A 20,762-nucleotide genomic window follows, 5' to 3' on the forward strand; every position below is an offset into this window, starting at 1 on the left:
TAGATTGAATGGTCCTCTTAAATGTCTGCTCTTCCCTACCTGGCCTGGGTTTTAGCCTTGAGTAATTTCCTGCCTTTGCAGTGGCAGCAGGTTCCTAATTGGGGCCTCTGGTCTCCTGGTCTTGCTAGTCTGTTTCCTCTTCCCATCATTGGTGTCAGAGATGTTTTTCAAAAACACTATCTTATCAAATGTTCCACAACTGAAAGCCTTCTTCTGTTGCCGATGCTTTCCCAATCCCTTGTTCAGGGTGTCAATACCTTGGCCTTCCTCATTTGCATCACCTCTTTGCTGTTTCCTGCTCAGAATGGCCTGTACTTCAGACACTGGGCTCTCGAGGGCCTCAGCTCTGCTGTGTTCCACACTTGGCTGGGATGCCGGTCCTCCTGGACTTGTCCACTAGACAGACTCCTTTTTCAAGACATATCTCCTAGGAAGTCATTTCTGACACCTTTAAGTTGACCTAAGCCTCACATTTTATCAGTTTTCTAGATTTTAGTTCTGATTATGTTCTTGATTTCCCCATTGTGCGTAAAGTGCAAATACTTGAACAAGGTGTTTGTGCTGAGCCTTTCACAGTCGGACCCTAACTTTCCTTCCTTCCATGACCTGCCTCCCCCAACTCAGAGTCCATCTGATGAGACTGTTCTCAGTTGCCTCAGAACCCTATTATTTTGATTCTTCATTTTGTATTTTTCCTTCATTAATGGACAGAGCATCCCTTTTCTTTTAAGATCCAACTCGAACATGATTTCCTTTGAGATATTGATTTATTCCTCACTATAACCAATCCCTTTACTCTTACTCTTTGCTCACATAGTAACATGTATAAAGCTGAATTTTTATTATTTGTTATAGCCTTTTATGATCTTTAAAAAATATTTCTGTTTCCTTTGCTGTTTGTGAGCATCTTGAGGGTAGGGCATGCATCTTTCCTACCTTTGGATCTTAGTATGAAGCATAGTAGCTGGGACAAGATGCTGAAAAAAGGTTTCTTAATTATAATAAATATTTGGTTGCATTAACTGAAGAAGTAGTTTCAAAGAAGATTATAATAATTGAGAACATCGAGTCATTATTTTGTGACAAGCACAATGCCCTATATGATTTCTCATTTAATTTTCACATTGGAACTCCGTGAGGTCTACTGTCATTACCCTCATTTTGTTGATGAAGATGATGAAGCTTAGGCAGGTGAAATAAAATGCCTACAGCCACACAGGTTTCTGGCGGTAGAACTGAAATTTGAGTATAGATCTAATGTCATAGTCCAAGCTCCTAACCATTAAATGTTTCCTTTTGATATTTAATGAATTTATATTTGTATCCTTGCAAACTTTGAAGTTTTAAAAACATTGTCGTCTACTTGGTGTTTCCATATTATCTCATTTCAGCCTAACAGCAACTCTGACGTTCATTTTAGCCCCACTTTATGGGTAAAGAATATGAGGCTGTATGAGTAAATTATTTGTCACAGGTTAAATGTTAGAATTAGGGAGAACCTAGTTCTTCAGAGTATAATCTAATTTTAAAAATAAATTCATTGATGATGCTGTTTAGGTTTGAAGTTTATTACTTTTTTGTTCAATGCAATCTTAAAATATTTGTTGTATACCTATCCATCTATAAAGCACCTAGTGGCAGATCATTATTATTACTTCTAATTTTTTTTATTGTGGTAAAGTATACAGAACATAAAAGATACCATCTTAACCATTTTTAAGTATGCAGTTCAGTGGTATGAAATACACTCACATTGTTGTGCTGCTGTCACCACCACCCATCTCCATAGCTCTTTTCATCTTGCAAAACTGAAACTCATTACCTATTAAACAGTAACTCCTCCTTCCCCTCAGACCCTGGCAGCCACTATTCTACTTTCTGTTCCTATGACTATGACTACTCGAAGTACCTTATATAAGTGGAATCACACAGTATTAGTCTTCTTGTGACTGGCTTATTTCATTTAATTTAATGTCCTCATGTTCATCCATGTTGTAGCATATTGCAGAATTTTCTTCTTTTTTAAGGATGAATAATATTCCATTGTATATATAGACCACCTTATGTTTGTCCATTCACCCATCATTGAACACTTGGGTTACTTCCACGTTTTAGCTACTGTGAACAGTGCTGCTATGAACATGGTGTACGTACACCTCTTTGAGACTCTGCTTTCAATTCTTTTGGGTATGTACCCAGAAGTAGAATTGCTGGATCATATGATGATTCTATTTTTAATTTTGTGAGGAGCCACCATACTGTTTTCCACAGCAGCTGTACCATTTTACATTCCCACCAACAGTGCACAAGAGTTCCAAATTTTCTGTGACCTAGTCAACACTTATAATTTTCTGTTTTGATAGTATCCATCCTGATGGGTGTGAATGGTATCTCGTGTTTTTGTTTTGTTTTTTTTTAATTGGAGTATAGTTGCTTTACAATGTTGTGTTAGTTTCTGCTGTGCAGCAAAACGAATCATCTATACACATACATACACATACATATATCCCTCTTTTTTGGATTTCCTTCCCATTTACCACAGTGCATTAAGTAGTCTTGTGTTTTGATTTACATTGCCCTAATGATGAGTGATGTTGAGCATTTTTTCATGTGTTCATTGGTCCTTTAAACATCTTTTTTGGAGAAATGTCTGTTCAGGTCCTTTGCCCGTTTTTGAATCAGGTTTATATGTTGTTGAGTTTTAGGAGTTCTCTGTATGTTCTGGATAATAATTTCTTATCAGATATATGATTTTTGAATATTTTCTCCTTTTTGTGGGTTGCCTTTTAACTCTGTGGGTAGTGTCTCTTGATGTACAAAATTTTAAAATTTTCATGAAGTCCAATTTGACTATATTTTCTTTTGTTACCTGTGCCTTCGATGTCATATCCAAGAGGTCATCACCAAATCCAGTGTTGTGAAGCTTTTGTCCTAAGTTTTCTTCCAAGAGTTTTATTGTTTTTGATCTTACATTTAGGTCTTTTATCCATTTTGAGTTTATTTCTGTATATTTTGTTAGGTGAAAGCCTGACATCATTCTTTTGCATTTTGATGTCCAGTTTTTACAGCACCATTTGTTGAAAAGAGTGTTCCCCACTGAGTAGTCTTGGCACCCTTGTCAAAAATCCTTTGGCGGTATATGCAAGGATTTTATTTCTGGGCTATCTTATTCCATTGTCTGTATGTCTGTTTTTATGCCAGTACCACACTGTTTGGATTACTGTAGCTTTGAAGTAGATTTTGAAATCAGGAAGTATGAGTCCTTCAATTTTTTCTTCTTCTTTCAAGATTGTTTTGGCTATTTGGGGTCCATTGAGATTCCGTATGAATTTTCTGATTGGTTTTTGTGTATCTGAAAAAAAGTCATTGGGATTTTGATAGGGATTGCATTGAATCTATAGATTGCTTTCGGTAATATTGACATTTTAATAATATTAGTTCTTCCAATCCACAAACATGGGATGTGTTTCCATTTACAGTTGACCCTTGAACAACAAAGGTTTGAACTGTGCGGGTCCACTTATACACAGACATTTAAAAAGTAAATATGTACTACAGTACTACATGATCTGCAGTTGGTTGAATCCATGGATGTGGAACCATAGATATGGAGGGCTGACTGTAAGGATATACATGGATTTTTGACTGTATGTATGTAGGCGCACCCAACCCCCATGATGTTCAAGGGTCAGCTGTATTTATGTCTTTAATTTCTTTCAGCAGTGTTTTTTAGTTTTCACTGTATAAGTCTTTCACCTCATTGGTTAATTTAATTCCTAAGTATTTTATTCTTTTTGACGCTGTTGTAAATGGAATTATTGTAATAATTTCCTTTTCAGATAATGTCAAATACTGTGCTCATTTTACTTTTTCTTTTTCAATTTAGATTCCTTTTATATCTTTTTCTTGCCAAATTTCTCTGGCTAGAACTTCTAGTACTACATTGACTAGAAGTGGTGAAAGCGGGCATCCTTGTCTTGTTCCTGATCTTAGAGGAAAAGCTTTCAGTCTTTCACCATTGAGTATGATGGTTACTGGGGTTTTTTCATATATGGCTTTTATTATGGTGTAGTAGTTTCCTTCTGTACCCCATTTGTTGAGTGTTTTTTTATCATGAAGAGGTGTTGAGTGTTGTCACATGCCTTATCTGCATCTATTGAGGTCATCATAGGATTTTTTATCTTTCATTCTGTTAACGTGCTGTGTTAACGTTTGTTGATTTACATAGTTTGATCCATCCTTGTGTCTATAAAGCACCTAGTGGCAGAGCATTACTGTTAAATTTTTTTTAAACTTCTAAAAGTAACATAACCATATTGTAGGATACTTGCAGAAAAATAAAAAGCAGAAAAATAATCACCTGTAATTTCTCTACTCCAATCCCAGTAAGGGACCCATTTTGATGTATTTCTTTCTGGTCATTTTTCACATGCTTATTATTTTCTCAACATTATTTAGCCTTTTTCCTTGTTATATGGTTACCATAAATTATTATTAGTAATGGTTGCACAATATTCCATCTGGTGAGACTGTTCTGTGCTGTTTTGGGAGGGAGGAGGGATGAGTAGTAAGATAAACATTTATTGTAAGGTTACATTACATTATCTTACCTTCAAATCAACTGCATGGGTTGACACTATTAATTTTACTTAAGGATATGCCCACTGGGATGCAGAGAGGTTAAATCACTTGTTCAGGGTCATGTAGCTAGTAAGTTGTAAAGCTGGTATTTGAACTGAGACCTGGTGACTTAAGAGGCCATGCTTTTTCCCCTTTACTTTTGTATTGCCTCCATATGTCATTTATTAAATTCTTATAACAACTCGTGTTTTAATATTCAGTAATATAAGTAATGAAGGTGAAAGCTTAGAGGATAAACAGTGGTTGGTACAGGAACCATTGCTGTAGAGTGGGTTAGTGCTGGGCACTGGACTGATCGCTTTACATTCATTACCTTGTTCAGCTTTTATTACGACCCTGTGGGTACATATTATCATCATGCTGCCATTGGTTGGATAACTTGGGTGTTTTCAGTTTTTTCACTGGTCTCCTCATGCTTTGAATTATTTCCTTATGATGGATGCTCAGGTTGTCTCCATTTTCCCTCCACCTTGCAAATAACCATGCATTGCTCCAACTCTTCACAGCTACAAGCAACAGTTTAATTTTGACCTGCATGAGTAATTTGTTGATGTGTGTATCCGGGAACATTTTGACTATAGGAAATGCATCCACTTAATTTGACCAAGCTCTCAAGAGAGGATGCCCATCTACATGTTCATTAGTGCACACGGACACAGTTTCTGCAAGCGTCTGTATATACTTGACGTCCAGCATAAATTTTGTCACTCAGATATTTTAATTTACATTTCTGTCTTTATTAATGAGAGCACCAGTTCTTGGTGTTCTTATAAGGTTTTGGCCTTTCTTTTCTGTGGATGTCTGTTTTTATACTTTGCCCATTTTCCCATTGGGGTTGTCTTTTTCTGTTGATTTGTAGAAGCTCTTTCTGTTAATTCTCCTATACACTTTATGCTTTGTAAATATTTTTTCTTATTCTGTTAATCTGTTTACTAACCTTTCTCAAAGTGTTCTTTGTTGAACAGAAATTTTAGATTTTGATATGATCAAATTCAATATTTTTTGCCTAATGTTTTGTGCTTTTGAAATTTTATTTAAGGAATCCTTCTTCTTAATTAGACCACAAGAATTAGGTCTTTATCTGTAGTTCTCTTTTTATGTGGTGGTAGAAAATGATCCAATTTTATTTTTCTCTCTATAGTGAGTCTGCCTGCTTCTTTAGAATTCGAACTTTAGAGTCAGTAACTCTTGGAGATGTTTTAGGGGCCCTTAGCACACCATATAGTTTACTCTTAAATATTTAGTCGTGCCATTTTTTGTTTGCCCTCGGCCCCTGCAACCTCCTCCCACCAATAAGTAAGCTTTATAGGTAAGGATCTTTTTCTGTTTTGTGTATTGGTATATGCCAAGCACCAAAAGATAGTGACTGGCACATGACATTCACTCAGCAGCCTTCACCTTACTTGTGAATGTTGAGTGCATGTCCGCTCTTTTCCTGTAGCCAGTTGTCCTTGCTACAGAAAGCTTGAAATCTCTACTAGAACTAGACTGTTTCTGTTATTAGCTCTCCTATTAACTAGCTGTGTTTTCTCAGGGAAGTCAGTTTCCTTTCTTCATCTGCAAATTAATGCCCCTGTGTAACCACCGTCTTAATCAAGATATAGAAAGTTGGGCTTCCCTGGTGGCGCAGTGGTTGAGAGTCTGCCTGCCGATGCAGGGGACACGGGTACGTGCCCCGGTCTGGGAAGATCCCACATGCCGCGGAGTGGCTAGGCCCGTGAGCCATGGCTGCTGAGCCTGCACGTCCAGAGCCTGTGCTCCGCAACGGGAGAAGCCACAACAATGAGAGGCCCGTGTACCGCCAAAAAAAAAAAAAAAAAAAAAAAAAAAAGATATAGAAAGTTGTCATCACCCCCAGAAGTTCCCTTGTAGTCCTTTATAGTCAGTTCACCTGTTCCTCAGCCCCAGGCAGTAGTGATTGGCTTTTCTGTCACAGTGACTGATTATCTTTGCTTGTTCTAGAATTTTATATAAATGGAATCATATAGTATCTTCTTTTTCGTGATTAGCTTCTCCTGGTCAGCATGTTTTGAGATTCATGTGTTACGTATATTGATAGTTTATTCCTTTTTTATTGCTAAGTAGTAGTCCATTATATGGATATATCACAGGTTTTTTTTGTTCGTTTGTTTTACTTTTTGGTCACACTGCATGGCATGTGGGACCTTAGTTCCCTGACCAGGGTTTGAACCCACGCCCCCTGCAGTGGAAGTGTGGAGTCTGGACTGCCAGGGAAGTACCTATGCTACAGTTTTTAAAATCCAGTCACCTGCTGAGGGGCATTCGGGATTATGATAAAAGCTACAATGTGTTTTTGTGTACTGGTGTAGATGATGTATGTTTGGATAAATACCTAAGAGTAGAATACCTGTAACTGGGGCCATAAAAAAGGATGGATGGTGGATGGTTTTTAATTTGTGTATATATATTATATTCATATGTGTATCAAATAAATATAAACAGCTAGAACTTCATTTGTTCCAAAAATATTTTGGGGACAATTAGAGAAAGAATCAAGTAGCATAAATAGAGTAAGGTAGTATGTATCAGAAGGGGATGGGAATGGTGAAGAAAAGAGAAATGAGCATTGATCTCAATAACCTAATCAACCATTACAGTAGTATAACTCTCTCTCCTATATGTATATACATGTATATATTTTAAAATCTTGTCCATTTATATCTTTAATATTATACCATGAACATTTTCTCACACTGTTGTGTTTTTTAAAACAATAACTTTATTAGGTGCATTTTGCTCTATTGGGTGAATATGTAACTTATTTTATATCCATAATTTATTTTACTGTTATGGACACTTGGATCCTTTTTTTCCCTATAAAATTTCAGGTGTGAGGAACATTTTTCTACATAAATCCCTTATCTCATACAGATTGTTTCCATAGAAATAGAATTACTGAGTCCAATGATAGGGCCATCTATAAGGTGTTGTGAGAAAGTGCTTTCCAGACGGTGTTTTTAGCAAAGCTGTGTTGAGAGTTGGCTGTCTTAATGCATCTTTACCAGCCCTGAGAATAATTTTAAGTATCTTGTTCACTTGACAGGTGAAATCGTTTTCTTACTGTTATAGTTTTGCATTTTAAGAATACAGGCTCTTTGTCATATTTGTAATAAAATATTCCATTTTATTGTTTGCTTTTCTTTTTTTTAATATTTATTTATTTATTTATTTATGGCTGAGTTGGGTCCTCGTTGCTGCGCGCGGGCTTTTCTCTAGTTGTGGTGAGTGGGGGCCACTCCTCGTTGCGGTGCGCGGGCTTCTCATTGTGGTGGCCTCTCCTGCTGCGGAGCATGGGCTCTAGGTGCATGAGCTTCAGTAGTTGTAGTTCGTGGGCTCTAGAGTGCGGCTCAGCAGCTGCGGCGCACGGGCTTAGTTGCTCCGTGGCATGTGGGATCTTCCTGGACCACGGCTCGAACCAGTGTCCCCTGCATTGGCAGGCGGACTCCCAACCACTGCGCCACCAGGGAAGCCCCTGTTTGCTTTTCATTTGCAGAATGGAAGTCAGTGGTGGTTGCTCCAGAGGCTAGGAAAAAAAAAAAGGATTTGTGATGTTTATGTCATGGAGAAATTTCACATTTCTTATCTAGTCAGATATTTTGGATCTTCTCCTCTGTTATGTCCATAGCTTTTATACTCAGAATGTCTGTGAACATCATGAGATTAGATCAATCTTCACTTAAAATTTTATCTCAAATGTGATGTTTTCAGTTGAGTCTTTTTTCAGCCCCTGAGCCAGTTCAGTGAGGCCAGTTGGGAGCCGTTAGGTACTGAAATTATGGGGCAGTACTGATTTTATCCAGATCATCCAGAGTACACTTAAAATAAATTTGCTATATTGCCATCAAAACGAAGGCCTCTAGCCTTCATGATAGTGTGAAGGTATAAGTAAGGCAGTGGTCCCCAAACTTTTTGGCACCAGGGACTGGTTTTGTGAAAGACAATTTTTCCACGGATCGGGGGTTGGGGGGAGGTGGCTCAGGCAGAAATGGGAGCGGTGGGGAGGGGTGGGGAGCGGTGGGGAGCGATGGGGAGCAGCAGATGAAGCTTCTTCACCCACTTGCCTGCCGCTCACCTCCTGCTGTGTGGCCCGGTCCCTAACAGGCCTCGGCCTGGGGGTTGGGGACCCCTGAGGTAAGGGGCAGGAGGACAATACAAGACGTTCCTTGTATTTTTTAATTAACAGAAAACATACCAGTGCATTTTTTGGTGGTTCCTTCTTCTGCAGAATATGATCATAGTTATATTGTTTTCATTAGTGTGCCCATCTCTCAATATACTCATTTCAAACTGCATGACACGTTTCTGAGATTGAATCATTATTAGAAGGGTTAAAGATAGATAATTAATTTTAGGAAATTATGATTCATAAAACTTCTTACTTTTGTAAAAATGTTAAATTAGCAATGGCTGTTACCGTCAACTATATTTTTTTGTCTTGGAACATGCAGAATTATCTCAGGGGAGATGAAATAACCCTGGGTTCTGCAGCCTTTTGCTTGGACACACTTCAGTGCTCAACACCTGTTGGAAAGTAGCATCCTAGGAGAGACATTGGGAGGGAAGTTATTGCAAAGAAAATGGATAGGATGGGAGAAAATTAAAAAGCTGTTGAAAAAGTTCAGAGAAATTGACTATAATATTTAAATTGTAGACATTTACATACTATTTCATGATTTATACTAAGTGAAATTAAAATAGGAGACTAGATGGCCATTGTAAATGCATCTCAAACCCAAACTGCTATTTTTGTTTCTTTATTTGAAGATCAGTCCTTGTGATGTATATGTAGCATGTAAGAAAATGAGAGACCTGGAGTGACCTTAACCTGAATTATTAGCATAAGTATTTTCATAGGAACTAAACCTTCCTGAGTACTTGATGATCTAAGAAAAGGAAAAATGGGTTGGGACCCTTTGTTATATTTAAGGTATTGTTTGAGTCACTCAATCCTTCAGAATATATTTATAATTACCTTGGATAGTCTTAAGGCTTATCCAGTGTGCTTAGCCTATAATACTGAGTAAGATGACGTTACTCTTCATTTGTGTAACATCTGCAGCACTCTGGTTCTGTTCTACTTTTTGAGAAAAACAGGTGAGAAAAAGCAAGGAATTCCTCAAGTTTAGGCATTGCTCTGAACTAAGGAAGTCGAGCCCAACATGCTGTCACTAAGAGAAAGGAAAGTTCTCTTCTATTGTGCCTTCATCCATGCTCTACTGATGTTTGAGTGCACAGTGGCTAAGAATACCCATTTGTGTGGTGAAATTCAGTGGATTAAAATGTATCAAGGAATAATAAAGTATAATGCGTTTCTTGTTAAAACAAAACAGCAAACTGGGACTGGAAAGGAATTTTCTTAATAAAAGCTACTAGTATCCTTTTAGCAAGCATCATATTTATATTTGTCACTTTATATTGATAAAATATATCTAATAGTAACCTTCAGCAATTGTGTTTAATGATGAACTGTTATATGAATCCTTTGCAAGATCTGAAACAAGAATATCCATATTAATACTACCTAAGGGTACATTGTACTGGAAGTCCTAATTAGCACAATAAGAAAAGACAAGTTTAGTAGACGTACTTAGACAAACCTAAAACTAATACGGGTTTAGCAGGGTTTCCCAACCTTGGTGTACCAGCAACCACCAACCAGAAAATATTAAATAAAACCCTCTTTTCAAAAGAAACAAAAAACATGCAGTACCTAGGAAAAACCCAAAAGATGTGCAAGAGTTTTATGGGGAAAAATTATAAGACCTTATTAAGGACATAGAAAAAGTTATAAATAAATTAACAATTATGCAAAGTTCATCAGTGAAAGTGAACATTACTTAATATTGTAATGGTATTTATTCTCCTCTAATCTAAATCACAGCAGTGTTTTTCCTGGATCTTGCCGATTGACTTTAAAATTACTGTGGATGAATAAAGGACAGAAGAGCTAAGATGAGTTTAGAAAGGAAGGAGGGGACCTGCCTAAGATTGGCAAGCTTGTGTGGGACCAGGGAGCTTTCGTACATTTGGATGGATGGTAGATGATGGCTACTTTTTCGTAAAAATAGTCTTTAGCCAATAGGTACATGAACAAAAATCAAAAGGGAGTACTGTTTAAAAAAAAAAAAAAAGTCTTCCTCCTACCCCTGCCTGCTGAACCAATGTTCTTGGAAGTAATGTCTTTTACAGTTCCTGGAATATACCTCTAGAACTCTTATACAGAGATAATTATATAATGTTTTTGCGAAACTGTACCATTTTATACCATGATTTTTTTTCACTGACTTTTTTGTAAATTGAGGTATAAGTGACAAATAACATTGTATTAGTTTTAGGTATACAAGATAATGATTCAATATTTGTATGTATTGCAAAATGATCACCATAAGTCTAGTTAACATCCATCACCACACAGTTACAAAAAACTTTTTTCTTGTGATGAGGAATTTTAAGATCTATTCTCTTAGCAACTTTCAGATATGCAGTACAGTAGTATTAATTATAGTCACCATGATGTACACTGTATCTCCATGAGTTATTTGTCTAATAACTGGAAGTTTGTACATTTTGACCGTGGTCACCTGTTTTGCCCACTCCCCTCCCCACTCCCCACCTCTGGCAACCACCAGTCTGTTCTCTGTATCAAATGAGCTTTTTTTTTTTTTGGTTTGTTTCACATATAAGTGAGATCCTATGGTATTTGTCTTTACATGTCTGACTTATTTCACTTAGCATGATGCCTTCAAGATCCATCCATGTTGTCACGAAAGGCAAGCTTTATTTCCTTTTTTGTGGCTAATACTCCATTATATGTCTGTATCTCACATTTTCTTTATTCATTCGTCTGTCCATGGACACTGAGGTTGTTTCCATGTCTTGTCTCTTGTAAATATCTTGGCTATTGTAAATAATGCTTCAGGGAACATGGGGGTGCAGATGTGTTTTCATTTTCTTCAGATAAATACCCAGAAATAGAATTGCTGGATCATATGGTAGTTCTATTTTAAATTTTTTGAGGAACCTCTGTTTCTTTTCCATAGTGGCTAAAACAATTTACATTCCCACTAACACTGTACAAAGGTTCCCTTTTCTCCACATCCTCACCAACACTTGTTATCTCTTGTCTTTTTGATGATGGCCATTCTAACAGGTGTGAAGTGATAGCTCATTGTGATTTTTGATTTGCATTTCCCTGATGATTAGTGACGTTGAGCATCTTTTCATATACCTGTTGGCCATCTGTATGTCTTCTTTGGAGTGTCTGTTCAGGTCCTCTGCCTGGCTTTTAGTTGGGTTGTTTTTTGCTATTGAATTGTATGAATTCTTTTTTTTTTTTTTTTTTTTTTTTTTTGCGGTACGCGGGGCCTCTCACTGTTGTGGCCTCTCCTGCTGCGGAGCACAGGCTCTGGATGCGCAGGCCCAGCGGCCATAGCTCACGGGCCCAGCCGCTCCGCGGCATGTGGGATCCTTCCAGACCAGGGCACAAACCCGTGTCCCTCACATTGGCAGGCGGACTCCCAAGCACTGCGCCACCAGGGAAGCCCCATGTATGAATTCTTTATATATTTTGGATATTATCCTTTATACCATGATTTTTTAAACACAGTATATCTTAGAACTTATGTCATCTTAATGTCTGTAATACTGCTTCATTTCTTTTAATGATTATATAATAATCCTTGGCATGTTATATTATAAATTAGCCAGGCCCCTAAGATGTATGTTTAGATGTTTCTCATCTCTTCTTGCTGTCAAAAATGCTAAAATGAATTTCCTCCCTTGGGTATTATTTCACACGTGTCTGACTATGTCTATAGGATGAATATCTAGAAGCAGAATTGCTGAGAAATTCTTGTTTAATCCTCTACAGAACTTTAGAATCAACTTGCCTAGTTTTGTGGTGGTGTTCAGTTAAATTATCTTAGAGGCAATTTGGATTTTGTTGTCTTTCATCTAAATATCGAGCATGTCTTTCCATTTGCTCTATTTTTATATCAGTAGCTTTTCAAAAATTTCTTCATATAGTTCTTGTCCTTTCTTCTGTTGCTAAATATTTTATTTTTCTTATTGCTGTAGTAAATAATTGGGGTCTTGTCTTTTTTTAAATCTCCTAAATTTTTTGTTATGTATGTGTATATGAATGCTATTAATTTTAGTATATTAGTTTGTACCCAAACAAATAATTGATTAAATTCTTTGATTTAAAATAGCACACTAGCTGATTTTCTTGGGTTTTATAGGTATGTATTATGCAAATAATGATCATTTTAACTCCTTACCAACTTTTATACCCCATTTCTTTCTCTATTTCAGCTGTGTTGGTTATTACCTTTGGCGGAGTGTCAAAGACATTTTTTTTTGTTTGTTTTGTTTTTGTTTTCTTTTTACGATACGCGGGCCTGTCACTGTTGTGGTGTCTCCCGTTGCGGAGCACAGGCCCCAGACGCGCAGGCTCAGCGGCCATGGCTCACGGGCCCTGCCGCTCCGCGGCATGCGGGATCTTCCTGGACTGGGGCACGAACCCGTGTCCCTGCATCGGCAGGCGGACTCTCAACCACTGTGCCACCAGGGAAGCCCCAAAGACATTTTTGAATATTCCTGATCAGGTTAAGGAAGTGCTTATTCATTCCCATTTTGTTAGGGGCTAGATGTTGAATTTTACAAATTTTCAACATATTTAGAAATTTTGTGATTTTTCACTTTCGATCTATTAATGGGATGAATTATATTTCTAGATTTCTTAATAATAAATCTTCCTAGAAATCCTGGAATTAAATACCCAGTTATGGTACATTCTTTTGATATTTGAATGTATTAATATATTAACATTAATTTATGTTAATATTTAATATTAGACTGTATATTCAAATATTTAGGATTTTTTAATACCAGTATTCCTATGGGACACTAGTTTTCTTTTTCTATGCAATTTTTATGGGGTTTTGTTACCATTATTATGTTAGATTCCTTGCTTTCCTTCTTTATTATGTTCTGGAAGAGTCTAAATTGCATTGGAGTTACCTGGTCACTAAAAGTCTGGTAGAACTACCTTGTGAATATGTCCCTACCTGGTGTTTTTCTGGACAGGTTATTTGCCAACTTCCTCTGTTTATTTCTTTGGAAACATTGGCCTTTTTTTTTTTTTTTTTTTTTTGCGGTACGCGGGCCTCTCACTGTCGTGGCCTCTCCCGTTGCGGAGGACAGGCTCCGGACGCCCAGGCTCAGCGGCCATGGCTCACGGGCCCAGCCGCTCCGCGGCATGTGGGATCCTCCCAGACCGGGGCACGAACCCGTGTCCCCTGCATCGGCAGGCGGACTCCCAACCACTGCGCCACCAGGGAAGCCCAAACATTGGCCTTTTTAAGTATTCTTTTTTTTTCTGTGGTCAACTTTTGATCATTTATATTTTCCTAGAATATCGTAGTGATTATATCTTCGTACAGAAATGAACAAAGTAGTTGCTTGTGACTGTTTTAATTTCCCTTTTATAATGGCTTTGTCTCTGTAGACATTTCTTAGTTTGTATGTTTTTGTGCTTTGTGTCTTCATTCTTGATTAGATTAGCTAGTGATGTCTTCATTTTATTTTTCACTGAGAAGGAGTTCTTGGATTAATATTGTTCTACAATTTTTGTTTTTTTTTTTCACTAGTACTGCTTTAGCTTTTTAATGATTGTTTTTAGATTTTTTGCAGTTTTCAGATAACCTTTTGAATCAGTAGTTTATGAGAATTTTCTAGTTTCATTATTAATGTCTGGTTTAAGTTCACTGCAACTAGGAAATGTCTGTATCACTTTTGGAATCTATTAAGGTCATTTTGTTTTGGCTGTGTTGGGTCTTTACTGCTGCGTGCAGACTTTCTCTAGTTGCAGCGAGCAGGGGCTACTCTTCGTTGCAGTGCGCGGGCTTCTCATTGTGGTGGCTTCTCGTTGTGGAGCACGGGCTCTAGGTGCGTGGGCTCAGTAGTTGTGGCTCGCGGGCTCAGTAGTTGTGGCACATAGGTTTAGTTTCTCCACGGCATGTGGGATCTTCCCGGACCAGGGATCGAACCGGTGTCCGCTGCATTGGCAGGCGGATTCTTAACCACTGTGCCACCAGGGAGGTCCCAAGGTCATTTTTATGGCTGACTTCATGCTCAATTTTAATGAATCTTTCTTGGACCTATTGACAAGTTTGTTTTGGATTTCAGAATAAAATCAATTAGATCTGTCTTACGAATTAGGTCTTCTGTATCCATACTTAATTTTGTTCAGTAGATGTTTTTGTGGACTGAGAAAAGTGAATTAAAGTCTCATAATTCTGTATTCCTGTCCATATTTCCTTTATTTCTTATAGTTTTTGTTTTATAACTACCTATGCCCTATTTGTCTTTTTTAAAAATGATTTTTGCCCTGAATTCTAAATCCTATCCATTGCAGTATTGATCCCTGTTTCATTTGGATTGCATTTTTATGATATGCCTTTGCCCATTCTTTTTCAGTCTAAGTCACTTTAAGTGTCTCTTGTAGATAGTATATTTTTTGTTTTGTGATCCAATATGTCTTTTTCTTTTAATTGTTGAGTTTAGCCAATTTGTATATATTAGAAAGACAAACTTGTTTGGTTTTGGTCCTCTCATGTTTAATAGCCTTTCTTTTGTTGGTTTTTATCTTGCTACATAATGTGTTTTTTATGAGTTTCTTCAGATAACTTAGAAATTTTGTTTTTTTGTTCGAAGAGTACCTTTATAAACTTAAATGCAGTGGTGTGCTTAATTCCTAAGAGAATTTCTGTTGGCTCCCTATTGTGAACAGTGAGGAAATTAGTACATTTTCACTTTTGCCCATTTCCCTTCCCCATATTCCAAACTTCAGTTGATTATTTCCATTGGTGTTGACCTTTATATATCAAAATATATTTATACCTCTACTGCATGATTTGTCTCCCTTGATTGACAGTAAAGTTGACAAATCGGTCTGTGTGGACTGACTCCACCTTGTCTTCTCCTGCCCCTTCTCCTACTACAGTGGGGCTGAGACTCCCCACGTCGCTTCCTTCTTATCCTCCAGTTAACTTTAAATAGTGCTGTTTTCTCTGCCAATGCAGTTATCTCCTAAACGGAAAACAGTTCTCTTCCATGAACTGAAGACACAGAAGGCTCTGCAGTCCCTCTGCCACAGTTTACTCCTTGTCTTGCTTGAAATTCATCCCCTGAGCTTAGAAGTTTCTTCAAGGATGAGTTCTTGCTTTTTTTTTTTTTTAATTTTTGGGCCGCGCCGAGCAGCATATGGGATCTTATTTCCCCGACCAGGGATTGACCCGGCAACCCCTGCATTGAAAGTGTGGAGTCTTAACCACTGGACTGCCAGGGATGTCCCAAGTTCTTGCATTTTGTTTTTTTGGGTTTTTAAAAAATTAATTAATTTTTGGCTGCATTGGGTTTTTGTTGCTGCGCATGAGCTTTCTCTAGTTGCGGTTGAGCAGGGGCTACTCTTCGTTGTGGTGCGCAGGCTTCTAATTGCGGTGGCTTCTCTTGTTACAGAGCACGGGCTCTAGGGCCTGTGGGCTTCAGTAGTTGTGGTACACGGGCTCAGTAGTTGTGGCTCGCGGGCTCTAGAGTGCAGGCTCAGTAGTTGTGGCGCACGGGCTTAGTTGCTCCGTGGTATGTGGGATCTTCCCGGACCAGGGCTCGAACCCATGTCTCCTGCGTTGGCAGGAGGATTCTTAACCACTGTGCCACCAGGGAAGCCCTTGCATTTTGAAAATGATTTGTTTTGACTGCTTTGATACTTAAATGACAGATTAACTGGATACAGAATCCTCGTGTCGTACTTAATTTTCTTGCAGACCCTTGGGCACATCTGCTCTGTCTTCCAGCACAGAATGTTTCTCTGGAGAGACTGAGGCCAGCCTGGTTTGTCTCATAGTACGTTTTTGTGTCGGGATATCCTAGTTTACTGGTAGAGGGTGTTGGGGTTTGATTGGAGGGGAATGGAAAATGGCACAAATTCAACTGTAGCTGTAACATTTTATTTCCTTAAAAAACAAAATGATATGAAGCAAATATGCCATGAGTTCAGTATGATTGCTGAGTACAAGAGATTCTGCAATATTATTCTCTGTGGTACAGGGTGTGTTTGAAATAAAATTTTTAATTAAAAAATATGCCATGTAACTATAAATCAGGGAGAGCTTGTATTCTTTAGTGATCGAGTTCAAAATATATTTAATCGAAAAATCACATATTTGCCTTATTGATCACAGTATTCATTCTTGTTTTCTTTATACGTTGACAACCACTCGTGTAATTCCTGTATTTTCTTTAGTGTCATTCCCTAAGTTTTGAGTAAAAGTACTTTATATTCTAACATCTTGAAGATTATAAAATTCTAGACTTAGGATCTGTAGAGTGGAGGTTAGTGGCAATTGCTACAGAGGCTAGAACTAAATGGGATGTTTGACTAAAATCTGTTAAATGATTTATATATGCTAGTTTGGGACTATTTTGAACAAATATTCCTCTAAATATACAAAGTAGACTTAAGGTTTAAAATATCGTGATAATTGAAAGAGTTAAGTATTGAGGACTGGCTTTTCTCTCTTTCTGCAGGGCTCTGATAAGTATGTCACAATAAAAGAGAAATCACCTCTATTTTCTTATTTTTATTCATTTTTATTTTTTAGTACTAAGGGATTTTAAATTTGTTTTTCCTCTGTATTCAGGTACATGTCTCGAGTCCACGGTATGCATCCAAAAGAGACCACTCGTCAGCTGAGCTTGGCTGTGAAAGATGGTCTTATTGTGGAAACGCTAACAGTGGGCTGCAAAGGTTCAAAAGCTGGTATCGAACAGGAAGGATATTGGTTGCCAGGCGATGAGATTGTAAGTTTTTTTTATTTTATAAATCTGGAACGTTATTTAAATATAACCCATAGAAATTTATTTTCAGAAGTTTAGTAATATTCACTTCCACAGTTTTTATTAACATTAAGGACTACATTGGTAGGATGGATACTTTCCTTCCTGATTCTTTAGGAGAAAACTTGGAGCCTGCTTTTTCTGTCTAGATTACCTTGAATCTGAAAAATAAAACAAAGGAAAGCCCTTTTAATGTACGCACAATTTAATGGTACTCCTAAGCGTTTTCTTCAGTAAATATTAGTAAAAAATGTTTTGATGAGGATAATGTTGATGCCATCTAAGACAGATTTGAAAGGGATATATACTTTTTTACTTAGGGGAACATATAGAAGTATATTTTTTTAATGTAAAGATTGGTTTCATGTGTACTATTTCTGTCTTCCTACCTTATTTGCTTTTGATTTTTCTAATACCTTCATGAAAAGTCTATTTTTGGAAAGGAAAGCTTTCGAATATAATAAACGTTAATTTTTTAGTTCTGCAAGGAATAGATTTAGTAATTAGATATATTGAGAGTGTTTTATCATGAATTCTTTAAAACTTAAAATTATAAAAATGACACAAAATCTTAAAATTGGTTATTTGTGGAAACATTTCCCCAAAACATTGTCTTTCCCTTTCTGGCTCTAGGCAATTGAGCCAACACACAGACACCCACCTGTCAGGTCTGAGAGCAATAAACTAAGAACACTGTTTTCTGTGGGGAGCTGGTCCACAGAGGCAGCTATCAGTTATATACTTAGAGAAGCTGTTAGTTTTTTACACTGTTTTTGTTAATTTAATATGTGCCTTGAAAGTTTCTGGAAAGAAAATTCACGTTTTCCACAAACAGAAAACATGGAAGAAAAAAATGTTTAATTTCATTGGTATCATTTGATTTGTGCACTAGAAGTGTTCTTGAAAACTTAGGTGAAAATGTTTATACCAGTATAATTCTTCTGTAAGCTAGTTCTTCTTTAGCTTACAGAAAAGTAAAGCTTTCTGCCAATAAAGAAACTTTGGGTGCCAGGCCATAAAAATAATAATAATGTCAAGTGACATAAATCTGTCTACAGCAGACATTTAAAGGAGGGCCATGGTTAGCTGATACCTTATTATACACTCAAAATAATCTAGATAATATAAAATTTCTAGTCCCAAAACACTTAGCCATGTACAGATTTAGTACAGAAGGGTATATTGATACTGGGTTGGCCAAAAAGTTTATTTAGATGTTTGTATAACGTGTTACAGAAAAAAACCGAACGAACTTTTTGGCCAACCCAATAATTTCTGAGATTTATATAGTAACTAACCAATAGTAAATGCAACTTAATCCACAGGACTTTGGTTTGTGGATCATGTGTACATTTATTCATAAAAGTGATTTTATTTCTCCTTTTTAGATTTGTCCTTTTCCATGTGCTTTTTTCCCCCTTCAAGTTGAGGCTTTTTTGTTCAGTTTAATTCAACAAGCAGTTAATGAGTTGTATATTCATGACTACATTAGGTTCTGCATTCTACTTTTATTTTTACATGTTCTTACTGCATATATTTTTATAGCATCATCCTTTTTCTTTTTTCTAGATGAAATCTTACATGTAAATCAAACAGTGTATACAGATTTTATTAATTCTGGTTGGTTCTTATTCACAAGCATTTTTATACCAAGTATGCGTATATGATTTAAGTACAACTAAGTATATAAAAATTATACCTAGTTTATGAAATATGCAACTATTAAAAATAAATAGGCAATGTAGTGTAGTTGAAAGAGGTAAGGTCATATATGTTACAATTGATTAGGGTTTCAGTCCCATCTCAAGTATTTTTTTAGTTGTGTGACCTTGAGGAAATTTCTTAACCTCTGATCCTCATTCCTCAGCTGTAACAGGGACACATTAATATAGCTTTCATTTGATTGTTTTGAGGATTAAGTGAGATTATTTGTAGAAAGCATATAGCTGTGTACTCAAAGCAAGTTTTTGAGTAGTGAATAAGTATGTTTAAAACAAGAAGTGCCTATATATAGCGTAGCAAAAGCACACAAATTTCTTACTAAACAGCAAGCAAAAATTCCCATCACGTTTTTTTTTACTTTCAACCTGTAACCTCAAACACAAGATTTGTTAAGAGATTTTTCCATAGGATGATGGATCTATATTTAAGGCGCAGATATAAAATGATGAAACTAATTATATGTGTATCTCATGGCTATGGCTGGTGGACCACCTGGCGACCCTGGGGCTGTCTGTGTGCTATAGTTTTCATGCCCTAAGAATACTCTAGAAGGACACGTGACTGACATGGGTCACACTTGGCACAGCACAGTCATCTTACAATGGCCAGCTCTGTGTGTTTGTAGGGACTGTGTGGTCTGTGCATGCAGGCTGCTGTGTATCGGGGCCGGTTTTGAACCGCACAGCTTAGGAAGTGCCATCTACTTCTCAGACATCAGGTACTTGCATGTTTATTCAGCAGATCTCTAGCATATGGCAGTAAAGCGTCCTGTTCTAACAAAATCAGTCTTAGGGGAAGGGTCAACTTTCTAATTTACACAAAGGTACCTTGTGGGCTAGTGACAGCCCTGCATGCTGGCATTTCAGTCTGGGACTCTCCTTTATAGTTTCTCCACTTTGTATATGATATGATTCCTCTAAAAGCTTGAGTTTTTAGATTGAAAGGTGTACATTATTATTTTTGTTGACTTCCTACTCATTATCAAGAGAAGAAAAAGTCAAGTAGGTATATATGGCCTTGGGAAGGAAAGGGATAGGAGTTTTTGGCTATTCATTTTTAAAACTTTATTCAAAGTTACAAAGATTCTTTACTCAGCAAGTCATTTGAAAAATGGTAGTAAAGCTCTTCTTTTCCTTCTATAGCCTCTAAAAATAGTAGCTATAGCTCAGAGGTGGGGGAAAAGTTGATTCCTCTTGATAAGTCCCACAAGTTATATCCCTCAAGATACCTTGTATTAGCAAAGAGGCTGGAATCCTCTTGTATTCATGGCCATGATTATGTTGAGAAAGAGAAGGTAGGCAAGAGTGTCATTTCTTTAGGCCACTCAACTATCATTGAGCAAAGAGTCTGTTGTGTCATGTTTTTATTCCGCCTCGCTACCTTTTTTCGAATGCTTATTTTTAAAAACTTGATGCAATTGAAAAATATGCATATCTTGAACAATATTTTTATTAAACCCAGCTCTCATGTAATAAAAGCCT

The 20,762-nt window shown here is 37.1% G+C and overlaps 1 protein-coding gene across 11 annotated transcripts in view; it reads left to right on the forward strand.

Annotated features, from left to right (window-relative positions):
* ZMYND11 (zinc finger MYND-type containing 11) overlaps positions 1-20,762 on the forward strand; it is a 138,754-nt gene that overhangs the window by 66,381 nt on the left and 51,611 nt on the right. For 9 of the 11 annotated variants that reach the window (XM_065872212.1, XM_065872218.1, XM_065872215.1 and 6 more), the window contains one exon: positions 17,364-17,523. In XM_065872212.1, the coding sequence (XP_065728284.1) occupies positions 17,364-17,523 (160 nt within the window). Of the gene's footprint in view, positions 1-11,530; positions 11,560-17,363; positions 17,524-20,762 lie in introns of those variants that run through there. The other 2 variants (XM_065872222.1, XM_065872223.1) reach the window with 1 other exon arrangement.

The sequence above is a fragment of the Phocoena phocoena genome, chromosome 2 (genome assembly GCF_963924675.1).
Source record: "Phocoena phocoena chromosome 2, mPhoPho1.1, whole genome shotgun sequence".
Classification (NCBI taxonomy): Eukaryota; Metazoa; Chordata; class Mammalia; order Artiodactyla; family Phocoenidae; genus Phocoena; species Phocoena phocoena.